Source organism: Pantherophis guttatus, chromosome 2, assembly GCF_059756535.1.
Source record: "Pantherophis guttatus breed Tessera chromosome 2, ASM5975653v1, whole genome shotgun sequence".
NCBI classification, from domain to species: domain Eukaryota; kingdom Metazoa; phylum Chordata; class Lepidosauria; order Squamata; family Colubridae; genus Pantherophis; species Pantherophis guttatus.
Genome location: NC_142064.1, coordinates 96,059,455 through 96,084,763, shown reverse-complemented (window position 1 = coordinate 96,084,763; position 25,309 = coordinate 96,059,455). Strand labels below are relative to the sequence as shown.

Below are 25,309 nucleotides of genomic sequence, written 5' to 3'. Positions count from 1 at the left end.
TTGGACTGCGGGAGCCACGGCGGACTCCTTCCCCACGAGGTATTGCTCTGCATTTCACCACCTCTTCCAGGCTCGCAGCCACCCACCATCGCCCCAACGGGAAGAACCACCCAGCAGCGATTCCAAGGAGCCTGAAGCTAACATCCTGGAGCAGCACGGGCTGGCCCGGAGGCTTAAACCCTGGGAGCATAGGTGCCGAACCCCGCACAGCAGAAAAGACATGACAGCCGGTGCCCAGTTCGTTCTGCAGCCGTCCGGATCGGCGCCAAGCCAGGAAAATGCGCTGCGCACTCCCACCCTTTGCCTGCGAGCCCGGACGCTGATACGGATGGCTGCAGAAGGAACTGGGCACCGGCTGTCATGTCTTTTCTGCTGTGCGGGGTTCGGCATCTGGGCTCCCAGGGTTTAAGCCTCTGGGCCAGCCCGTGCTGCTCCAGGATGTTCGCTTCGGGCTCCTTGGAATCGCTGCCGGGCGGTTCTTCCCGTTGGGGCGATGGTGGGTGGCTGCGATCAGCGTCGATCGCTGCGCACTCCCACCCTTCGCCTGCAAGCCCAGGTGCCGATCTTCTTGGACTGCGGGAGCCACGGCGGTGCTGGCCGGGCTGGGTCTGGTGCGGTGGGCGGAGATGAAGGAGCAGCCTCGGCGGCAGCAGCAGCAGCAATTACAACGGGAAAAGCCGTGGGGAAAGGAGGACGAGGAAGATCTGGCAAGGCGGTGCGAGCACTTCATGGCTCCTCCGGTGAGCGGATTGCGAGAGCTGCGCGACTGGGGCGGAGACATGCGAAGTCGCATGGAGCTTCTCATAATGGAGACGCAGAGCCAGGTGTGCAAGGCGCTGGCCCAGGTCGACCGCGCCGCCGCTTTCACCGTGGACTGCTGGGAAAGGAAGGAAGGTGACCCGAATTCCGGGGTAGAGTGGGGACGCGTTCCTTTCTCGTGGGCCGCGCACTGCCTGGCACCTCTTGTAGGTTGGAACTAATTCAGAGTACAGCTTCCCCTCAATGTTGCCAGCGCTCCCAAAGTGTCATCAGTCAGCGCCAGCAACTCAGATTCGGGTACCCGGCGTATAAGACGACCCCCGACTTTTGAGATGATTTTCCTGGGTTAAAAAGTCGTCTTATACGCCGGAAAATACGGTATTAGAAAGACGGTTCCCATCTCATAAAATGGAGATTGTGTATCTTATATATGTTTAGAATTATAGAAGCAAATTATTTAAAACAAAACAAATAGGCAAGGCTGGAAATGGCTGCAGGTATCTTTAAAGATCAGGTGTCGGTGTGAAAGACCAGATTCACGTGTGAAGGTCCAATTAAACTGATTTGTTGCTACATAGCTTATGGATAGGACTCTCCTCAACTAACAGCACTGCTTGAAGTTAGATAAGGATCAGCAGAAATTCAAGGGAGGTTGGACTTAGTTTGCTTGTGGCTAAGTAGGAATTCTAGGCTGATGCCTCTTTTAACTCCACCCCCAGGTTCTGCCACTTCTTTTTCTACATCACATTAATTGGGAATTTAACCCATTCGCCTGTCTTCTCCATTATACAGGGATTGATTCTTCTTGCCTCGATTTTGTACAATATGGTTGAAAATCTCAGTTCTCCAGACAATAATGTCTCATTCTGGAACTCACTCATTTGGCAGAAAGCTCATAGATCTGGAACAGCAAGATTAGGGTGGTTTTATTTTAGACTAAAATGAAGCCATATACCGGTATGCACAAGAGGTCTGCTTACTATTATACCCAGGAGTCACAGTTTGTATATAGGTCTCTGTTTGAGGATTTAAATGGCATGTGTGCCCAAAGTGGCACGTGAAGCCATGTCACCTGGCACGTATGGCCTTGCCTGTTTGTCTTCCGGGTTTCTGGTGTGCATGCGCACGTGACAATCAGCTGTCCTTCGTGCGTGTGGCAGTGCCAAAAACCGGCATGTGCATGCGCGCCAGCCAGCTGATTGCTGGGTGCACATGTGCACCAGAATCCAGAAGTTCGGCTTTTCCGGAGTGCAATCCGTTCGCACACGCAGCATGTGCGCTAGAACCTGGAAGTTCGGCTTTTCCAGAGTGCGACCCTGATCAACGAGCACATGCAACATTTCCTTGCAATGCCATCACTGTTCTAGGCTATTTCCTCCTGCCTTTCTGAGTCACTCCTTGAGTGACCAGAATCAGGACCGGCAACTTGATTGTTAAACAAGTAGTTGCTAAGTGAAACAGCAACTGTGCTTATGACCTTACTTCAGCTTTTCTTTGCTTTATAGACCTGCAAAGGTCATAAATGTGACGATTGGTTGCAAAGTTACTTTTTCATCATCATGTAACTGCGTATGGTCTCTAAATGAGGCAATTACTAAATGAGAACTACAGTACCTCTATTGCACAGGATTTTTGGCAGAGTTATTGCGAGTCAAATGCAAAGCAGGGAAAAAGTTCCGCATTAAATTGAACAAGACTATTTACACGTTGTCCCAGTAAATTTTGCATTAAGAATAATATAAATACAATATCCAGAGGCATTTTTTCTGATGTCGACTCACATTGCAGTTCTCATAATACCTCTGCTCTTGTCGCACCCAGACTATTAATTTGCTTTAGAATATGTGATAATAGAAATGAATGCTTTCACAGGGAACAATAAAAATAAAATCTAATTTTTCAATTACTGGTGAATCATATTAATCCAACTGCTGTTTCTAATCATAAGTCAAATATTTAGGTAGTATTTTGTTAATGGCTGCTTCCCAGGACTTTATCTGAGAGTAGATCGATCTTCCCAGAAAATAAATGAAAGCAAGATCAAATGTAGTGACTTACAGAAAATAGTGGTTACATGGGTTTGCATTGTGGTAAACTATATTTTGTAACTAGTTATGGCCTTCATGGCAGCTATTTAGAAATGGGAAAGCTCCCCAGCAGCTATTAAGGACAGATTTTGCAATATACAGGTAATTCTTCACTTACAACAGTTCATTTAATGACTGTTCGAAGTTACAATGGCACTGAAAAAAGTGACTTTAAGACCATTTTTCACACCCATGATCACATGATTTACATTCAGATGCTTGACAACTGACACACATTTATTACAGTGGCAGTATTCTGTAATGTAATCCCCTTTAGTGACCTTCTGACAAGCAAAGTCAATGGGGAAGCCAGATTCACTTAACAACCATGTTACGAATTTAGGAACTGCAATGATTCACTTAACAAATGTGGCAAGAAAAGTTGTAAAATTGTGCAAAACTCACTTAACAAATTTCTCACTTAGCAACATAAATTTTGTGCTCAATTGTGGTCATAAGTTGAGGACTACCTGTACTCTGAAAATCTAAAATATACCCAGATGGAGAACTCCTGGTGTAGTTTAATTTAATTTAATTGATATGAAAGTTCCCTTATTTCTGGTGCGCAGGGGAAGTTTTCACTGTGGCAAGACAGTGTTGGAACCCAATATTTGAGATAAAGATCTATGAAACCAAATATAAGAACTGATTGTGTACACTCCTTGTTGTCTACTAAATAAGTTGTCAACAAAAGATGCTTGCAGATTGGTGGAAGATAGGCATGGCCTACCTGAAGCTAATTTTATGCAGTCAGTGGCCTAGTTTTAAAACTTGTTTTGAAGAGATCAATTCAGACTTCTGTTCCTTCCCTTGAAGCCTCAATGCTTTGGAGCAAGTTACAGCTTTGCAAAAAGAAGGGGAAAAAAACGGTATAGTTGCCTCAGATGGAAAGCTGTGCTAAGCTCTGTGTTCGCTGACCTAATCAAGGAATGCAGGAAAGGAAGGAAACACAGAATATGCCTTAGATCAGAGGTGTCAAACTCAAGGCCTGCGGGCTGGATCTGGCCCGTGGAGTGCTTAAATCCAGCCTGCAGTGCCGACCTCGAAATATCAAAGGACCGGCCCACGGTGCCTCTGGCTGCTAAAACGATCTGCATGCGGGGGCCCGACGCCTCGTTTTCACCCTCCATGGCCTCCTGCAGCACTGTGCTGGCTGGAAAACAGGCCCGAAACGGCCAGCAGAGTGCTGCAGGAGGCCATGGAGGGTGAAAACGAGGCGCAGGGGGGCTGCACACTGACCCCCGCACCTCATTTTGGTCAGCAGGGTGCTGCAGGAGGCATCCATCCCGCCCTCCCCGCTGCCCCCCCCGGCCCGCAGAGAACTACAATGCTGATCCAGCCCTCGAAGAAATTCAGTTTGACACCCCTGCCTTAGATTCAACGGCTTGCAGTCTCAATTCAGAAGTATCAGTCCTTCATAGGCAATTTTGAAAACATGAATGCAGAAAACAAATATCATTCGTATGAAACAAGATACCTTAAATGCAGTTGTTCAATCACGAAGCTTTGTTTAATGAAATAATTTCAATGTGCTAGGGAACCTAAAGAGAACTCATTTTGTAAGATTTAACTATCAGAGATGATGGCATTACAAGTAGATCTTGACTCAGAACAGTTCATTTAGTGACCGTTCAGAGTTAGAACAGTTTTGAAAATAATGACCAATGACCATTTTTCATACTTATAATCATTATAGTATCCCCATGGTCACATGATCAAAATTCAGATGCTTGGCAGTTGGTTCATATTTATGGCGGTTTCAGTGCCTGGGGTCATGTGATCATCTTTTGTGACTTTCTGACAAGCAAAGTCAATGGGGAAGCCAGATTCACTTAACAACCATGTTAGTTACTAACTTAACAACTGCAATGATTCACTTAACTGTTGCAAGAAAGGTCGTAAAGTGGATCAAAACTCACTTAACAAATGTTTTACTTAGCAACATAAGCGTTGGGCTCAATTGTGCATAACTTGAGGACTATCTATACAGCCTAGCTCAAAATAGCATCTTGTATGACAAAGAAACTTTTAATACCATATTAACCATTTTAAATAGAAAAACCCTGGTATGTAGCGATAGTTCTCAACTTACAACCACAACTGAGCCCAAAATTTCCATTGCTAAACAAGACAGTTGTTAAATGAATTTTTCCTTATTTTATGACCTTGCCATAGTTAAGTGAAACATTGCAGTTGTTAAATTAGTAACACGGTTGTTAAGTGAATCTGGCTTCCGCATTAACTTTGCTTGTCAGAAGGTCACAAAAGGGGATCACGTGATCCTGGGAAACTGCAACCATCATAAATACAAGTAATTTGCCAAGCGTCTGAATTTTGATCATGTGACCATGGGGATGCGACATTGTTCGTAAGTATGATAAACAGTCATAAGTCACTTTTTTCAGTGCCATTGTAACTTTGAACAATTGCTAAACAAATGGTTGTAAGTTGCAGACTACCTGTGTAAAATATGGAATGTAATCCTCCCAGGCAGTAAAAGAGTAAATTGAACACTGGACATCTCCATTCACATTAATTTGGATTTCTGTTTCTTAAATTACAAACTTAATAATATGGCAGAGAGCCTCAATGCATATCAGGATCTGGTTGCCAATGCATATCAGGATGCATATCAGGATTGCTCAATGCATATCAGGATCTGGTTGCCAGTTGCAAGCCAAATGGAACCAGGTCCATTTATTATTTGGATGGGAGATTCCAGGGAATACCTGGATGTTTGGTCAGGTTGGGAAAGAAAGAAAAAAAAAACCCCACAAAAAGGCAGTATTTCCATTGGGGTTGCCAAGAAAACTGCCTGGGTGTGACATGCAATAAGCAGCAGTCGAGCTACACTTGAAGGAGAGTTGACTTGGCTTTTAATGGAAGGCCCTGTTTGAAGACAAACAGTAGAAATCCCAGTTCTTTGCACTTTGGTTTGCTTGAAACAGCTTATTGTGTGTCAGCCAGTATATTTCGTACAGCCATGACAAGAACTTTGTTCCAGTAACTATGGTAAAGCCAGTGAGTGTACTAGAGGGATGACTCAGGCTTCAAATGATGTGAATTGGCTCTGATCCATGAACTAGCAGCATGCAAAGGCCAAGTATTGGGTAGGGCTCAGCATGTTTTGACTGAATGCAGAGTAGTGGCTTCATAACAGAACACTATGTTTCCATACGTCAAGCTAATCAGGAAGGAAAAGGAGTAGGCACTAAAGCGGGGAAGGAAGTACAAGGGACTGAATTCCTGTGGCATATTAAACTGGTAGCAATGCTGTGGAAGTTTCTCCAAAATGTTATTTTAGCTTCATCAGCTAAAAATATCATTTGAAGTACAGAGAAGGAAGAAAGGGTAGAGGAGTCTTTTTTAGCATTGAGCACTGCGCAGATTTAATTTCAAACAAATTTGGTTGAATATGGCAAAAATGCATAAAAACTAAGGCAAAGCTTTATCAGCCTTGGTTTCAATGTACTGCTATTTGGAGAAGCCAACATGGATTCATAATTTGTGCTGCTAGTGGGATTCATTCCATGAATTCAAACAATAATTGTATTTTAATAACAGCTTGGTAGCAAAAAATTTAGAGCGTTAATTCAGAACAAGCAATCTGATTCAGAAATTGACTGCTTATAGCTTTTTGTCAGAACTTTTGGGTTTGATTGTTCCGTAATGAATATGTACGTGTTCTTAAGATATGTAAAAAAAGATAAATTTGACACTGGTAATTTTTTTGGTATAAAGTTATGGCAGTGCAAAGAAAATAGTAGATTGAGAATTGTAAACAGATTGATTAAATAATTAGATTATTCTGTTCTTTAACAGTCAATGCACAAGGATGGTGAAATTGTGGCCTTCCAGATGTTGCTAAATTATATAACTCCAGAAACAACAACTCTGCTGACTGGAGCTGCAATTCAGCAACTAGCTAATAAATGTTTCAGTATAAATCTTAATGCCACCTTGCTTGGACTTAATTATGTGTCACTGTGTATTGCCAATTACTTTTAGAAACTATCCATCATGTTTTAAAGACACAAGTTTAGCTCAGAATAAACCATTATTTACAAATAAATCACCAACTGAAAAAAAAAATCAACAGCTTCATTTTGTTAATCCACTAGCTGTTATGCCTCTGTGAAAAGTATGTCGTATATGATTTTGCATAATGTAATTTAGAAATGTCTTAAGATCAGGATATTTAGGAAAGCTCAAACCTAGCTTTCCTAAAATAGTAGTTGGTTTTTTTCGTAAAAAAACTAGTAGGCATATAGCACAGAATCCTTAGAGAATGACCAATTGGAAATAAGAGAGTCATCATATATTTAGATGCCATCATGTATTTAAGGGAGAAGAAATGGCAGAAATGCTTAGCTATGGCGGATTTAGGTTTGGGTTGCTAAGTGACTGCATTGACAGTGGCAGTTATTTCATTTTCCATTGTAAGTGTGAAAACAACTGAAGAAACTCACAAGCCACATTTTCTGCTTACTTTCTTCCCAGGTGGTATAGGTGCTTCCTTCCAGTGCCAGCTGATCCATCAAGACCACATCTGTACTGATGACAGTGACAAGGTAATTGAAAATAATGAGAGCTAAGTGCAAGTTCCCATTTCACTAGGTTTCTTAAAAATAACTATTTATCCATATTTAACTTAAAATGTTACCGTTGGCTAAGGCAGTTTCATTGTTTCAATAAGTATATTGATGCACATACCACATACATGTTTATATATTGGGACTATATTTACACAAGAGCAGTACAGTGTTACTATCTACATATAGTTTACATATAAAATATAAGGGAATGATAAGTTATTTTAACTCCATTTCTTTTACAAATCTTCAATGGTACTAGGTTCAGTGGGTTTAATGTTCACCTAGAAGGCTTTTAACAATAATTGATTGGATATTTACAATTTCAAATCATTGAAGATATTTATGCAAGGCTAGAAGGTTTGACCTGTATATAGGTGGTCCTTGACTTACAACCATTTGTTTAGTGAACATTCAAAGTTACAATGGCATTGAAAAAAGTAACTTATGACCGTTTTTCACACTTATGACCATTGGTCACATGATCAAAATTTCGACGCTTAGCAATTGGTTCATACGTATGACCATTACTGTGTCCTCGGATCATGTGATCAACTTTTGCGACCTTTTAACACGCATAGCCAATGAGGAAGCCAGATTCACTTAACAACCACGTTACTAACTTAACAGCTGCAGCAATTCACTTAACAATTGTGGCAAGAAAGCTCGTAAAATAGGGCAGAACTCACTTTAAAATGTCTCGCTGAGCAACAGAAATTTTGGACTCAATTGTAGTCGTAAGTTGAAGACTACCTGTACTTCCACTTTTTTCCCCCCCAGGATCAGTGCGTGTTAAAACGTTTCAAAATTTTAACTGAAATAGTTTTTCAGTACTATAGTGGTGTCAAAAGTGATGAGTGATAGCAAGCCATGTATTTCATTCATTTTGAAGAAGTGAAGCCCTTATGAAAATGTGCTTTTAAAAGTGTGTATTTAATACCTATCGAGTTCTCAGAAGCCCTTACAATTGCTGAAATATTTCCCAGTGGAAATTTCATTGACCTGTATGGTTCCTTAATCCTTCCTCTGACTAGCAGAATTAAAAAGAGATTGCCAGAACTGTTCACAGAAATTGAACAAATTAGGGATTTTCTTTCTGCAGAATTTCAGTTCTAATGTATTGTTTATCTCCTTTCTGTTGTACTCTATCAACCATTTGAGAAACAATTTCCCCATCTATTCTTTAAACTTAACTTTGGCCATCTCAAGTCAACAATGACAAAAACAATTGGATATGATACAATAAATGGCATATAGTACAGCCTTATAGATAATATTTATATTATTGGTCAATATAGATCCGTGATGGTGAACCTATGGCACATGTGCCAGAGGTGGCACGCAGAGCCCTCTCTGTGGGCACCTGCACCGTTGCCAGCTGCTCTTCCGAGTTCTGTTACACACATGTGTGATGGACAGTTGGTCCAGAGTGAATGCGCACTGGCCGACTGCTCTCTTCCGGGTTCCAGTGCTCCCACACCCGCATTCCGAAAAGGTTAACCATCACTGATATAGGTTATCGTTAGATCAACACTGTGCCTCATGCTGGATAAAAGTGCATTTATTTTAGACTATGTGGAAAGAGGCTAACTTAACGCATGCTGTTCAAGCTATAGAAAAATTTGTCATGACTTCCTTATCTTCACAGGAAAGAACAAGCATACTCTTCTGTTACTTGACTCATCCTAGGAGAAAATGTGTTATGTCTTTTGTTGTTCATTGTGGCTAGAAAAAGGAAAGAGGGGTGATGTCTGCAGAGTTATTTTGTTCTGCTTTGCTAATCTAGGATATACAGGACAAGAAGCTTCCATTTTAATTTTTGGCCTCTCCCAGGAAGACAGAAGGTGGTGGTTTACTTTCTCTCATCTCTTCATAGTGCAACAATTGGTGGATTTCCTCCTGGTGGGATAAAGATCCACTAATTGCTCCTCATAAGGAGTGATAAGGAAGTCACAAAAATTTTCCTATAGTGGTGGCGCAGTGATTAGAATGCAGTATTGCAGGCTAATTCTGCTGACTGCCAGGAGTTCAATTCTGACCAATTCAAGGTTGAATCAGCCTTCCATTCTTCCGAGGTTGGTAAAACGAGGGCCCAGGTTGTTGGGAGCGATACAAGACTCTGACTTGTAACAGAGTCAGTTACAAGGCTGACTCTGTAAACCGCTTAGAGAGAGCTATAAAGCACTATACAGCAGCATATAAGTGCTATTGCTCTTAGTATCTGCTGGAGTTTGGAGAGAGATGAGTTTTGATAGATGGCTAGAGCTGTGGCTGTTACATGTGAGAGCTATGTAGAAATAAGGGCCTCAACTAACAGGTGGCTTTAGAGACTTTCTGGTTTGCAATATTCTCAAGTAATCTTGGATGCTGCATTAGCCTTGATCATCTTGATATCACTAAATCAGCAAATTTTTTAGCACAGTATTAGGCCAAGATCTGTGAGAGGCAGGTCATTCTAAAGAGGTCCTGAGCTGCTTTCTCTAGTTTTTGGAGTGCTGTGGCTCCTGTCCTGGAGATAGATCAGCCCAGCAACACAAACCAAAAGGCCATGAGAAGAATGTAGTAATGGCTAGATAGAAGGGGATATGCTCTCAGCAGCCAAAAATAGCCAAATTCTAGCCCTTGCTCTGACATAAATCATGCATGTAGCAAGGCTTATTTCCAAAGTTGGAAAGGACTATTTCAACATTAGGTCAGAAACAACAGAATTCAGTTGGTGTTTTAGGATGGAGATGTGAAAAAGGCTACATCACAAGGACTTGTCCTTAAACAATGGCCAGGAGATACCCTCGGGGAAAATTAGGGGCATGGGTATGTTCTTAGGAAAATCTGCCCCTCCTTCCTACATATATAAATGCATGAGATGTCACCCACGCAATCATTTTCATGTGTTAAGCCACCAATTTTTGAAAATATTTTTTGAAAGCAAGGATCTGCTAGGCTGTTTCTCTCCATAAATACCAGTTTCTAACCCCCACCCCCCTTGCAAATACACAAAAGAAGTAATTTATGGCAATTATTTCCTTTCCAGTTTCAAGGCTCCAGCAATTAGGAAGCAAATAGAATAACCATTTTTTTTTTTTTTTGATAAATTGTGGATGCCTGAAGGACAGTTTTTTGCAGGCCCATTTTTTCCCCTTCCATTCAATTGTTTCCGATTCTTGGAGGCTACTTGAAAAAGTCCTAGTGATTTTCTTAACAAGGTTTTTCAGAAGTGGTTTGCCATTGCCTCCTTCCTAGGGCTGAGAGAAACCGACAGGCCCAATGTCACCCAGCTGGTTTTGTGCCTAAGCAGGACTAGAATTCAGTCTCTTGGGTTTATAGCCCAATTCTGTAACCATTACACCAGACTAGCTCTCATAGACCCAAATAGATAAATGTTAATTGAGTCTAGGAATATGATTAGAATCCCCCTAAAACTTCAAGGGATGTCTTTTGGATGCTTTATTCCCATGCTGCTTTCCTAGGATTTATAAGTGCTGTGAATGTCTTGGCTAGCCCCAGAAGAGGAAAAGGAGAACCAGAACAAGCATTGGCATGTGCTTATCAAATTTCCACTTAGCACATTGCTACAACTGCTGTTAGCAGCACTAATAGAGAAAGGTTGCACAGTAAACATATTGCTTGTTTTCTGTAAAAGAATGGTGGCAAAAGACCAACCCACTTTTCTTTAAAGAAGGTTTTTTAAAAATGGTTGGAAAACACTCCTGAAAGATAGTTGCTATATTATTTAATGGTATTATCTGTTCTGTGACTTCATCTGTAGTTACTGTTCACCATGCAGTGATTGAAGAGAAGGTCTTCTTAATAGAAATAACCTTCCACAAAGAAATAGAGGTAGCCCTTATATTCTCTCATGTTAGGTGACAGGCTAACGTGCTTGTTAATCAAGCAATTGTAGGATAGATATTGTTTCAGGGTTAAAATACTACCAGACAGTTGAGAGTTGTGTAAAGTATTTCTGTGCTGGTATTAATTAAAGATTTTTATTGTTAAATAGCTAAAAATTATCCTTTATTGCAGTGGCTCCCAATCTTTTGGGCACCAGGGACTGATTCCATGGAGAAAGGTTTTTCCACAGACTGAAGGGGGCATAGTTTCATGTGCTGCCTGCATCCCGTGGATGGGGCTTTGCTTGTTTGTGCGGACCGGTTTCTGACATGCTGTGGACCAGTGCTGGTCAACAGATCGGGGGGTTGGGGACCCCTGCTTTATTGCTACTATTTTCTAAACTATCCTGGCATAGAAATAAAAGTAATGGTTTATACTATTTTTCTCTTTCTTAAAAATATGCTTACATGCATTACTTTACTATTTCTGTAAGAAAATACAAGAAAACTTTCCCCCATTAATTCTAATTACACTGTGCTCTTTTTGAATGTTCATGTGTGTGCTGCATAAATTTCTCACACCTAAGTGTAGAAGAACAAGTAACTGTGACAAGACTGCAGAATGAGAAATTAACAAGGGCGACAAACCTTGATGACCTAGTTTTGAATAGATTTTTATATCATTGGGAAAATAATTTCTTACAAATCCAGGAATATAATACTCTGTAAAACATGCAAAAAGAATGATAAATAAAAAACATTTTAATCTTTCTATTTCAGTTAATTGACTTTGTGAACTTCGAAGGTAGCGAGGCATGTTCTAGGACCTAGAGTCTAGGTATATGTGACTGTGTTCTTGATTACGTATGAAAGACAGAATAACTGGCTCTTTTCATGTTGTGTTACATGCAAAGTGTGTACATCCATGTGGATAGTAAACTAGGATTATAGAGAGTCCTCATTTATCCTGAATTGTGCTTTTTTCTTTCTGTCTTGCTTTTATTTTTCAGTTGCTGATATTTTTGTTTCTCACGAAACTGAAACAGAATTTATTAAACAATTATTAATATTTAGTTTGTGCCGAAAGTGTGTTTGATAAGATTCCATAAGCACCCGTTCTCTCAGATATTAATTTAATACCAGAGTAAGAAGCTTTTGGGAGAATTTCTTATTTTGAAATTCAAATTTAAGTGATTAGGGTTTTTCAACAGTTCAATACTATTCAACAAAATTAAAGAACAATAATGCTGTCCCTGAGCCATGCTTTAAGACACCAGGGCAGAAATCAGAAGACTCTGTGTTTTAGTCCGATATTAGGCACAAAGGTGGCTGGGTGACCTTGGGCCAATCCCTCTGTCAGCCCTAGGAAAGAAGCAATGGAAAACCACTTCCAGAAATTTGCCAAGGAAACAGCAGGGACTTGGCCAGGCAGTTGCCAGAAGTCAACACTGACTCAAAGGCACCTTCCTGCCCAGAAATGCTCTCTAGGGCAGGGGTCTCCAACCTTGGCAACTTTAAGACTTGTGGACTTCAACTCCCAGAGTTCCTCAGCCAGCTTTCCTGGCTGAGGAATTCTAGGAGTTGAAGTCCACAAGTCTTAAAATTGCCAAGGTTGGAGGCCCCTGCTCTAGGGTATACTTTTTCAACCTCAGGTTTTATGGAAGCTTGGGGTCTTGCTTCTATCATCCCTGAATCTTGGACTTGCCCAGGAAGGAGTATATACATCTAAAGATTTTCAGATCATCATCATCATCATCATCATCATCATCATCATCATCATCATCATCATGTTTAATTATGTGAATATGAAAAAACTTTATTTTGCCACCTATTTTTTAAGCATGTGAAAGATTTATTCCCTGTATGCTTCTGGGATATGATTTTATAATTACAAATAAGATAAACAAGAAACAAAAATGTTTTTTGTATTTATACGGGGGAATTTTATTTAAATGTACCTCCTCATTTTACAAAGAGAATAAACTAGCTGAGCATTTGCAACAAAGAGCTTGAAAAAAATTAGCTTATTTCTCTGAACAACTAGTTTTCAGTATTGTATATTTTCATTTTCCTTAAGTGTTTTGACATTTCAATTCAGTGTCAAATTTAACGGTTCCTGCCTCATAAAGTAACTTGGGTCTTGTAAATGAAAAACTGTCATATGTATTTTCTCTCAATTAAATGACATATCTGTGTCAAAGAGACAATATTTTTTTTTAATTTTTGAGAAATTAAAATTGCAAAATGCTTGTTAGTAATATTTTCCTGAGACAACAAGAGATAGAAAATATTTTTGCAGAAAATTCTGGATTTAATTGCATGTGCTGATTCAGAGGATTTTAAAAATTAATATGTAATTAATTGAAACTAGAGGATTTTTCTTTTTGGATTGATGGAAAAACAGTTGGGAAAAAAATCTTGGAACTTTATTATTGTACATGATCACTGCAGCAAGATTATTATATACAGAAAGATGGAAAGACTCCACAATATTTACAATGGAAGAATAGTTGATGAAAATGATGGAACTTGTTGGATGGCTAAATTGACTTCTTTGATCAGAGAAAAGAAAATTTCCACACTTATTGCTGATTGGAAGGCCTTATAGATTTTTTGTATGAAACAGAAAAAAATGAATTTGTGATTTATGGTTTTGATAATTAGATGGAATGGATTTTAGAAAGAAGAGAAATATGTAGTAATTATACAGTAAGAGGTAAACTTGTAACTGTTGGAAAGGAAAATTGGAAGCCACTTCTTTTTATCTTTTTCTGTTTTTCTTTAACTGTTTTCCCTTTCCTGCACTTTTAGCTTCTCTTTGATTTCTCTTTTTCTTTTCCTTTTCTTATTTTACTTTGTATTTTCTTTTAAAATTAATTAAAAATATTTTACAAGACTAATTAATGTTATATATGTAGAATAGGTGTGATGTATTGAAAACATGAAGAAGATGGGATGATGGTTGGTGTACAAATGAAGAACTCTTGACATAGATCAGGCATAAACAGAAAACAGTAACAGAGTTGGAAGGGACCTTGGAGGTCTTCTAGTCCAACCCCCTGCTTAGGCAGGAAAACCCTACCCCATAGATGGAGATCAGTTTGAAATACTACTTTTTAGCAGCAGAAACAATGAAGAATGTTCCTGTTACATCAGCATAGAACAAGTTTTTTCCATACTGTATACCATTTTGCTTACCAAGACGTTGGAAGGGAGAGCTAAACTGATAAATGTTTTGCTGTGAGTAAGTCATGTTCCACTTAATGGGTCACCATAGACCAATTTTGATTTTAGTATTGCTGGGACAAATCGAATAGGATGTAACCTCAGCAATTATTATTTGGGATGCTTATCAGTTTGTAGAGTAAAAGAATGTGGATAACTTGAACAACTATCACATGCATACTCAATCCTTTTCAGTATTGAATGATTAAATTAACCAATACAAAATTAACTCCTGGTTATAGCAGGTGATCAGGGATCCTAATCGGTAGCATGTGTTACATCTATTCAAGAAACTCCTTTACAGCTACATGCTTATAGGCCAATCTCAAGTATTTATGGAAAAGGTGGTATATTTGCAGCAAATACATATGAATGACACTGATTACTTGGGCCAATTTCAGTTGCGCTTTTGAACAGGGTATGGTAATGAAACTGCTGTGGCTTCCTCGGTGGATAATCTATACTGGAAGCTGGAAAATAGGTTCCCTGGTTCTTTCCCCTTAATTTCTTGACAGTTTTTGATAACACTGATCTCATATGGCATTCTATTCTAGACTATGTGGTAGGATTGAGGCTCAGAATGCTATAGGTCAGGGGTGTCAAACTCATGGGATGGATGTGTCACATGCTGGCCATGCCCATGCCCAGTTTAGCGAAGGGGGAAAAAGGTCACGATATGTCACGTGACGACAATGTGACGTCGCGAGTTTGACACCTTTGCTATAGTTAGTTGTCATTTATCAATGTGGAATTGTACTGCTAAGCGATGCAGTCATATGGCATGATGTCACATGACTCTGCCGACTGATGGCCACAACTATGGGGGACCCATTGTAAGTACTCCTTGTTCAATGCAGTGGTGAAATCTAAAAATTTTTACTACCGGTTCTGTGGGCATGGCAGGGGAAGAATACTGCAAAATCTCCATTCCCACCCCACTCTGGGGCCAACCAGAGGTGGTATTTGCAGGTTCTCCAAACTGCTCAAAATTTCCACTACTGGTTCTCCAGAACCTGTCAGAACCTGTTGGATTTCACCCCTGGTTCAATGCCTTTGTAGTTTTGACCAGTTGCTGAATGAGTATTCATTAAAGCAGGTCTACCTGTATTTTGCCTTGGTTCTACTGCCCGTCAGATACTTGTCAGGTTATGTCAATGAGGTGATGTTGGTAGTCTGCTGCTTGGCACTTACGCCATTGACTTCCAGTATCCCATCCTGTTTAGCACCTTCATGAAACCACTGCATAAGGGAGCCATGCTATGGCATGCAATACTATTGCTGTTTGTTATCCACCCAGCAAATCAGTACCTTAAGTGTTGCCTTAATAATGGGCTGGATGAGGAAGAACAAACTGAGATTAAATCCAGCCAGCATTGATGAACTATCCCTTTTGATAATAAAGCCCCCAGTGAATTAGGTGCTTATCATAATAATTACAAAATTACAATAAAATACTTTTTCCCCAGAATTTCCATTTCATGGAGCAAGAATCTAAGTTTGCCAGCCATTAGTTGGTAAAGCACTAATAAGGACTTTTCCTGCAAGGAAAGCACTTGCTTAGGAGATGTCATTTCAATGCACATCTTTGTATAAACATGCACTCTTAAGCAGTTAAAAATCCAGTATTTGAAAGAACCTTTAATAATATTTTTTTTTTAAAAAAAAATTAGATTTATATGCCGCCCTTCTCCGGAGACTCAGGGCGGCTTACAATGCGTTAAGCAATAGCCTTCATACTTTTGTATATTTTATACAAAGTCAGCTTATTGCCCCCACAAACTGGGTCCTCAATTTACCTACCTTAGAAAGGATGGAAGGCTGAGTCAACCTTGAGCCTGGGGAGATTCGAACTTGCAATAATTGCAGACAGCTGAATGTTAATAACAGGCTTTTAGTCTGTTGAGCTATCCAGGCTTAATAATATTAAACTTGCTGAATGATTATTTCTGAATAAATTGATTGAATTGGATTGAATAAAAAGTGATTAAAATATTTCATACATAATCGTAAATAAGTGTGTCGGGTTGGGGTTCAGTTGAGGGGAAGTTATTGTTTTTTTAAATACTGCCAAACTCCAGCAGTGATTACCCTAAAACCAGCTTCTAGTCTTTACCCAGCTTATTCTAACCATTACTACTTGTTTCTACCTGAACTAATATAGCTGCTTCTGGTTCCTATGGTGACTGGCAGCAGCACTAGATAATAGCATGTTCTGTTACAACTGCATACATAAAACAGGCTGCTACCCTGGTATTTTTGGCTTGTACTATGCAGTAATACTGGATAGATATACTTTGTATACTGGATACGAAGTGCTGTTTAGTGCTGTTGGAAGATTCGCTTTGCTAGGAGATATTTTTTATGTTGCATGCTTCAACGGTTAGTTGCATAAAATACCCGGGTTTTATCCTTAAAATAACTGCTAATCCACTCTTGGATTACTTTATGTACCAACTGCTAGTTCTGTAGAAACATTTTTTTTCTGACAGCCTACTTCATCAAATGAATCATTGGGAGAAAAACATTTATGCACATACATAAAGTGCTCATGTGCAGGATGTATTAGATGATCCTTAAGATAATTTAGATAAAGTAAGTGACTTATTGCATGTATCTGACACTTTCAATGTTTGAATGCTGTCTTTGATATGTACTAGTTATCTAAAATGTCACTGTTATAAGATGAAGTGAGGGGAACCTGCAGCCAGACTGATCTTTTTATCTTCAGCTCCCTTGCAGTATTGCGATTTTATATTAACTTGTTCCTGTATAAATCTTACCCATGATTTAAAATTACAGCAGTGCTCCACAGGAAATAAAGATTTCAGATTTTTTGATGAACATAATATGACAGCTTTTCTTTCTTTCTTTCGTTCGTTCGTTCGTTCATTCATTCATTCATGCTAAACAGTACCCCAAATGTATAGATCAGGGGTGAAATCCAGCAGGTTCTGACAGGTTCTGGAGAACTGGTAGCAGAAATTTTGAGTAGTTCGGAGAACCGGCAAATACCATTTCTGACTGGCCCCCGAGTGGGGTGGGAATGGAGATTTTGCAATATCCTTCCCCCTGGAGTGGGGAGGGAATAGGGATTTTGCAGTATCCTTCCCCTGAAGTGGGGTAGGAATGGAGATTTTGCAGTATCCTTCTCTTGCCACACCCACCAAGCCACACCATGCCCACCAAGCCACGCCTACAGAACCGGTAGTAAAAAAATTTGGATTTCACCACTGGTATGGATCAGCTTAAGTAGTGATCTTAAATTCTATTTGTACTGATTCTCCCTTTCTACTAATTATCCTTTTTAAAAATTCTACAGTTCATACACTTACTGTATTAGGCTGTTAATGAATAAAACTGAATCTGACAAAAGCTAAATAGCTTCCTTAAGAGAGTTTTATCCTTTCCCACCAGTACTTCCATATTCTGGTCCAACATTCTTATACATTGCTATCATTTTTTTTTCTCCTCAAGGTCAGGACTCTCCTGAGGAGAGATTGCTAGGGCAGCCCTGCATCCTGCTCTTCATGTGTGGTGTATTTCCCCACCATATCTAGTACTCTCTACTTGAATTAAACTTTTATATAAAACATAAAACCCAAACACCAACAAAAAGCAAACACACACACACACACACACATACACACACATTCCTAGCTTTATATTAATTTGAAGCCAGACTTGAAAAGTGCAAAGCTGTAATGATATATTGTCTAGCTAGCTCTATCATTTTTGGATATTAATTGCCAAAGAGAAAAGGATAATTCTGGGGTGGGAGGGACTATTAGTAATCCGTTAGCCCTGTATTAACTATACATTGATCATTCACTTAAAGAAGCTTATAGGATGCCCCGTCATTGAGAGCAGCAGTTATTACAGTTTTATAGAATACATTTAAATTAGCATATCACCTATATATTCACATAACTGGCTAAGCCATGGTTACCATAGACATGATTCATGGAACCATAAGTTAACCCTACTCTCTGAGCCACATAACACACTAAATTTCAGATTAGCCAATAACACTATATGGTCTATCATGTTGTGGAAACTCAGCCATCATCACTCTTGAAATGTTTTCATTTCTAAATACTTGGGTGTAGAACAGGGGTGTCAAAGTCACATTGTCACAGCGGCGTCACGTGACGTATTGGGACTTTTCCCGCCTTTGCTAAACCTGGTGTGGGCGTGGCCAGCGTGTGACGCATCCAGCCCATGGGCCGGGAGTTTGACAGCCCTGGTGTAGAAGATCCATGCCTAACATTTTAGGTTTTGGCAATTGAGCTTTGATTATATAAAATGATTGCATCGAAAGTAGTGAAACAGGATTGGAATACTTTCTTCTCTTACTCCCCCCCCCCTTGCCATTTTTTTTTTGTTAGCTTTGACATAATTATTTTTGTTATCAGTTCTGCTTGAGACATTCAATATCATTTGAATGAAAATTCAATATCATTTTTCAAGCTTAAACTTATACATTGTATCAACCTCTTCCCCCATATAGAGCAGAAGGAAAAGGGGGACGAGATCGATACACTAGCTTGCTATACAGAGTATTAATAATTTAGTACAATTCTATTTACTGGTAATTTTGTTCACAAATATTAAATTGCTCAGTAAGTTTCTAACTGTAATCTAAGTTTCTAACTCGAATCAGATGTGCATTGATATACTGCTGAGATAGCTTGGTTCTATTAGAATGAATGTGATGTCACAAAATTCAAGCAGTGCTGTTTATTTTTAAAAGAAACACTTGTTAAATGGGTAACTCTGCTGTTAAAAAAAAAATAATTAAAAGCACTGATTTGACCAAATCCCTTTCAGGGTTCAGTGGGATTCGGCAAAGATACAAAAGTACAGGCAGTCCTTGACATACAACAGTTCATTTAGTGACCATTCAAAATTATGATATTGAAAAAAATGACTTGACAATTTTTCACACTTATGACCACTGCAGCATTCCCAGTCACAAGATCAAAATTCAGATGCTTGGCAACTGATTTACATTTATGATGGTTGCAATGTCGGGGGTGGGTTTTTTCATGTGATCACCTTTTGCAACAAGCATTCAATGAGGAAGCCAGATTCACTTAGCAAGCTTGTTACTAACTTAATAACTGCATTGATTCACTTAACTGTGGCAAGAAAGATAGTAAAATGGGGCAAAATGCATTTAATAAATTTTTCACTTAGCAACATAAATTTTGGGTTCAATTGTGGACGTAAATCGAGGACTATCCGTATTGCAGGTGAGTTACCACTCTCCTTAGAGTCCTGAGAAAGTTTTCTTGAACTGACAGCATGAGTCGTTGTCCCTCTTATTTCTTATGTAGAAGTCAGGCTCAAAGTATCCGGGTCTTCTTAATGCAAAAGATGAATTAGGGGATTTGAAATAATCCCCTATCTCATCTTTTGCATTAAGGCTGTCAAAAAATTATACTGCCTTAGCATGTGGACAGACACACAGATTTGGAAGAGAGGGGGGTGACTTAGGTAAAGGAGTTTGCTATCTGCTTCCTCCTTCTCCCCCTTGTGTGACTTGAAATTCATCTTCCACACACAATTCATTTTCCATCCCAGTTTAAGATGGGTTTAGAAAGTGATTGTATGCTTAAGGGGTGAAGCAGGTTTCGGATGCCTTGTTGTCTCCTAAGCCCCTTCCTCCCACATGTGGTTGCCCTGATCCGTTTTAAAAGAGGAGCACATATTCTGAATTTTGTTGTTGTTGTTGTTGTTGTTGTAATTCCAACCAGTCAAGCAACATCCCCTCCCTTCAGCTCCAAGAGAGACCGCAGGCAGAGGCTCTTCAAAAGGAGCCGAGCTTTTTATAACTTCGACCCAAAAGCCAGACATCTCCACCAGTCAGTATTGGGAGCGGTGGAAATGAAAGAAGCGTCGCCACAAATTGAAACTTAAAAAAAAAAAAAAAAAGGCCAACCCTAGATTCGACTCCGCCTTCTTAAAGGAGAAAGGCGTCGGAGGGAGGGGCCACTCGGTAGTCACGTGCACGGCCGCCGCCAGCGAGAGTCTTTCCTAAAGCAACAGCCCTCCAGCGCGTGCAGGCTGTTAGGTCTACGTCACCGTGCTGACGTAAAGAAGACATCCTCTGCTGGGCTCCGCGTAACTGAGCTAAAACAAAGGAAGGGCTCCTCTGGTTGCTTGGCGGGGGGAGGGGGAGAGGGGCGGAGAGGAGGCGGAGCCGGAGGGCTCGCAGGCGATCGAGGCTTGGCTTGGCAACGGCGATTGGTAAGCAAGGAAGTCAATAGGCATGACGTCACTGTTCCTCTGCTGGCTGAGTGGGTAGGTGGAAGGCTTCCTTAGGGAGGGGGGCGGGACCAGAGCATCATGGAGAGCGGCGGAGGTGGTGGGTTGTGGACGTTGGCGGCAACCGGGCAGGGGAAAGGTTCTGAGAACGTTGGTATCGACGCGGTCGGGCGCTCATTGAGGGAGGCGGCGCGGTCGGGTTCTTTCTTGTGATGGGCGGATGGAGTCGCACTGATTATCCGGGAAGCCATTGCAGGGGGTGGTGTGGCAGAGCTGGGCCTACTGGTGCAAGCGGTGGCCGCCGCCGCCCCCGAACACAAGGAGACCTCTCGCAGCTCCCGTAAGGTACCGGCGCCTGGATGGGGAGGGAGGAGGAAGACCCAGGCTTGGTTTCTCGCGCCCCTCCCCCCCCCGCCCCTCTTCCATTTCCCGCGGATAACAAACTGCCTCCAGACCTGACAGGAAAGGCGGCGGGTGTGTGTGGAGGGGGGGCGGCGGTTGTCTAGTCTAGGAGGAGCTCCTTTCACCACCCTGAGCGAACCTTTCTCTTCCTGAGGGATGTTGGGGTGCTAACATTTAACGACCGTTTCGTGAGGGAAGCAGTAATGAAATAAGTGCAGGCTGCAGATGAGCACTACTGAACCTGTTAAAAAAAAGGGGGGGGTGGATGAACACAGAAGGGCTATGGAGGCGGTGTGGGAATGCATTCACACTCCCCCCAACACACCTTTTGAATGGTTGTAGGAATGTGCAGGGAGGTCTGTCCTTTGTGTCTCCCACTCACCCACCCTCAGCATCCCTTGATTCCCCCCCCCTCTTTCTTAGGAGAGGGGAGGTTGCTGTGTTTTCTTACAGCTTGGTGTTAATATATCAGTTAGGGGTTGGCGAGAGAAAGAAAAAGCAAGCTCCTAAAACCAGTGGAACCTGAAATGAGGAAAGTGGGGAGGGTGTCAAGGAAGGCCATAACATATCAGTCATCGTACCACCTTCTCCCCCCTAACATTTGTTTACTATAAATTGCATGTAGCTGTTGGCGTTGCTAAAAATAGCAAGGACAAAGGGGACAGGAAACACCACAGGGACTTCTTCTGAAAAGCTGGTTTGGGATAGTTCATTGAATCACATGTTCTAATGTTTGAGAGTTTGCTGTATCTGATCTTATGTTCCATCTTTCCATTGGTGCCCGCCTGTTCTGAAAGAATATGTTTGCAGAAATTGATGTAATACTTTGGTGGTCTTTCCATCCCACACAGTTGCTGTTGAATACTGTACAAAGAAACAGTTACAGTGACCCATACGTGATATTGGGGGATTAATACACTACTGTACTTTGCTAATTTATAGTTCTGCCTTTTTAGTAGCAGTTTTAGTTGAGGTGCAAAAAGCAATCATATGTTGTTCTTCTGAAATAGGTGGAGTGGACAGAGAGAAAACATTGGAAGGGAGAGGAAAAAGTATTCAGTGAAGAATGAAAAGAAAGGTTGGTGTGACAGGAGTGTAAGGAATTGTATGATGGTGTCTACATGGATTATGGAAAAGCTATACAATTTTTTTAATTGCATACTTACCAGTTTTCCTGAAGACACATTGCATACTTACATAAATATATAAAAGCTAAGTTTCTTTTGAAAAGCTAGGTTAGATAGCACCCCATGTAGGTCAGATCTCAAGGATTTGCATTTGAAATAACTTATCTTTTCTGCCCTATATTCACATTTGATATAAATTGTACTTTTTATAGTTTTCTTAACTTACTAATGACAAAGGCCTGTGATATATATTATCTCAATTATAAATAGTACAACTCAAAATGTTCTGAACCATTGCCGCTTATATTTTTGCAGGGTGTGTTGTGGGTGCTTTCATAAAATGGATACTGGGGAAATTGGTTCATTTTTAAAATGGCTCTAATGGAGACATAATTAGCTCCCCCCCCCCCCCAAAAAAAAAAAAAAGCAGTTGCAGAATCCTTGTAGCTTTCTTATTCTATTATTTCTGCTTTGGTGCAATTGTCCATTTTTATTTTCTAAGACAACTTGTGCTGTCTTTTAGAAGGAAATCTTTACTATATGACAACTACTATTAAATTTTATTTTCCTTAAAATCAAGGAAGGAAACATGATTGGTGCCCCAAATATCTTTAAGTACAGTATTATTATCTTGGCGGGTCCTTAAGTTCTGCAATTTATATATATTGTTCAGGAAGTTTCCTATATGTATGCTCCTATACATTCCTATATATAAAATGTTACATTGATAATAACAATGGCTATTTATAAATTTTCTGAACTGTTCAGCTTCAAAGAAGCCATGAGTTGTATCCAGTGGTATTCTTTCCTATCTTTTACCTTCACTTGCAAATTCTCTGCAGGCCAAGATGCACAGAATTTAAGTTCTCCTGAGAAGTTTAGAAACGGACGGGATGCAGGGAGGGGGAAGATAAAAAAAAAAAAAAGATTAGGAGCATCCATTTGTATAAGTGTTAGATACATCCTCCAAATTTTGAAATTGTACCTGCAGTTAGGGATTTTCTCATCTATTAAGTATTATTAAATCTAATAATACAGTTGCTTTGAATTAAGTTTTGCAGATAAAAAAGATTAGGTCAATGCCCTTTAAAAATACTAAGGAACTACCACTTTGGTATGGAAATATCCATTTTGGCATTTAAGCTTCTATATTATAGCATAATGGTAAAACAGTAAATACTTAATTTGGTCAAGGTTGTTAGAAGTAGAATAAAGCAATTGTTGGAGTTAGATCATTGTATTTGGAGATTGGTTGAGTGTCATATAGTATTGAGATGAAGGCTCTGAAAATCCATCTAGGAAAGAGCCTAACTATTCCAACTTGGTTTTATAATAGCGCTTATCATAGCGCTATCTAGGTGTCTAATGATTTGAAAAGTGTTTTTTTTTAAAATCAAGATATATTTGTTATGAAAAATTGAAATTAATAGTTGGTGTACTATTTTTTTTAAAAAGTGCATATTAATAGATATTGTAATTAGAGCATTGGTTTACAATTAAATACTGCCTTAATATAGAGTATGTTCAGTCTTCAAAGCACATGCCTCTGAAGTATACTGTAGATATATTTACATAGAAACAAACTGGGGAATTCTGAATGTTTGCAATAGCATAATCCTTTGCTTGATGCCTGAATAATAGGAAATTCCAAAACAAAGCCATAATTATATGAATTGGACAGTGGGTTATCATAATACAAAAATAATAAGTACAATGATATAGTATTTTTATTTCCCGTTTGGGGATCAAGCTCAAACTTTGCTCTCTCATTTCAAAGTTTGTAATACTTAAAATTGATTAATATGTTTCAATCATCTATACATTTTTCTTGATAGTAATAAATATTTATTGGTTAGTGTAGTTAGTGCTATGCCTTGGATTTAAAAAGTGACCCAAGTGCCAAGTTCAAATATTTTGTGTAAAGACAGTGGGACCTTTTAAGAAATCCCTTGCTTTGTTGTTTCTGTATCATAAAAGTACATGGAATAATCCACTAGTAACCATCCAAAACTCACAAAAGTATCCACAGATATTGTTTTTTTTATAATTGAATTTCTTATAGCAGTTGAAGAAACAATTAGATAAATGTTTGCAGTTTTCTCAAACACAGAATTCACAACATAGTTAATAAGTATCAATTTATTTCAGTAATCTAGCCCATAAACAGATTAATTTATTATTTTAATAAACTTTTTATATCAATATACATTTTTGATTGGTGACTTCACAGTACACATTTTTTTTTATAATTGCGCCATTTACAAATCTGAAAAACAAAACAGCAAAACTAGTAAACATGCAGTATATTTTTTCCCCATTTGGTAACTTACCCAGAAAGAAAATGAAGCATAAAAAGAATACATGTTCAACAATTTTATATTACAGTTTTTTACTACTATCTTTCTGTTGCAAAGTATTTAAAAATAATAAATTAATTTGTTTGCCAAGTAGATGTTAGTTATTTTTTATGCCTAAATGATTCTGAATCTTGGGATATATTCTTAACTGACTATGAATCTGGTTTTTAAAACATTAACTTTCTCTTGTGAGATTGCAGCCTGGGTCTCTGAGGCTTCCACAGTTTAAACTTTTGCAATTGGCAAGTAACTACTATGTCAGATTTCCCTGCCAATTCCATCATATTGATTCCATTTCTTTTTTTTTAAAAGTGCATAGTTTTTTTTCTACAAGGCATTTATGAATTACTAGTTTTATGCTTATCTTACTAATATTCTGAAATTATATTTTGTGAATTATCTATTATATGCACATTGTATAAAACATGTTAATGAGAACAATTGTATATAACTAGTGATATTTGAAAATGTTATTCACTATCTCATTAACATTTGGTATTTTGAGAGAAAAAATATTGTGAGATCTATTGTTAATGTCTAATTTTAAGAATAATTTGCATTATTAAAATCTTTGGTAGGCTCACTATAGTAATTTTATGGTAAAATAAAATTTTATTATTTTGTTTTATTTTTAAAACTAGTAATGGAGCTTCATGAACAATC

General features: G+C 39.3%; 1 protein-coding gene across 8 annotated transcripts in view; it reads left to right on the top strand.

Moving 5' to 3' along the window:
• Positions 1-25,309, top strand: part of RNF38 (ring finger protein 38) — a 107,496-nt gene that overhangs the window by 57,585 nt on the left and 24,602 nt on the right. The window contains exons 1-2 of one of the 8 annotated variants that reach the window (XM_060690367.2): positions 20,598-20,742; positions 22,173-22,240. In XM_060690367.2, coding sequence (XP_060546350.1) covers positions 22,229-22,240 — 12 coding nt within the window. In that variant the 5' untranslated portion in view covers positions 20,598-20,742; positions 22,173-22,228. Of the gene's footprint in view, positions 1-7,346; positions 7,418-20,472; positions 20,743-20,786; positions 21,106-22,172; positions 22,241-25,309 lie in introns of those variants that run through there. The other 7 variants (XM_034410753.3, XM_087886428.1, XM_034410752.3 and 4 more) reach the window with 7 other exon arrangements.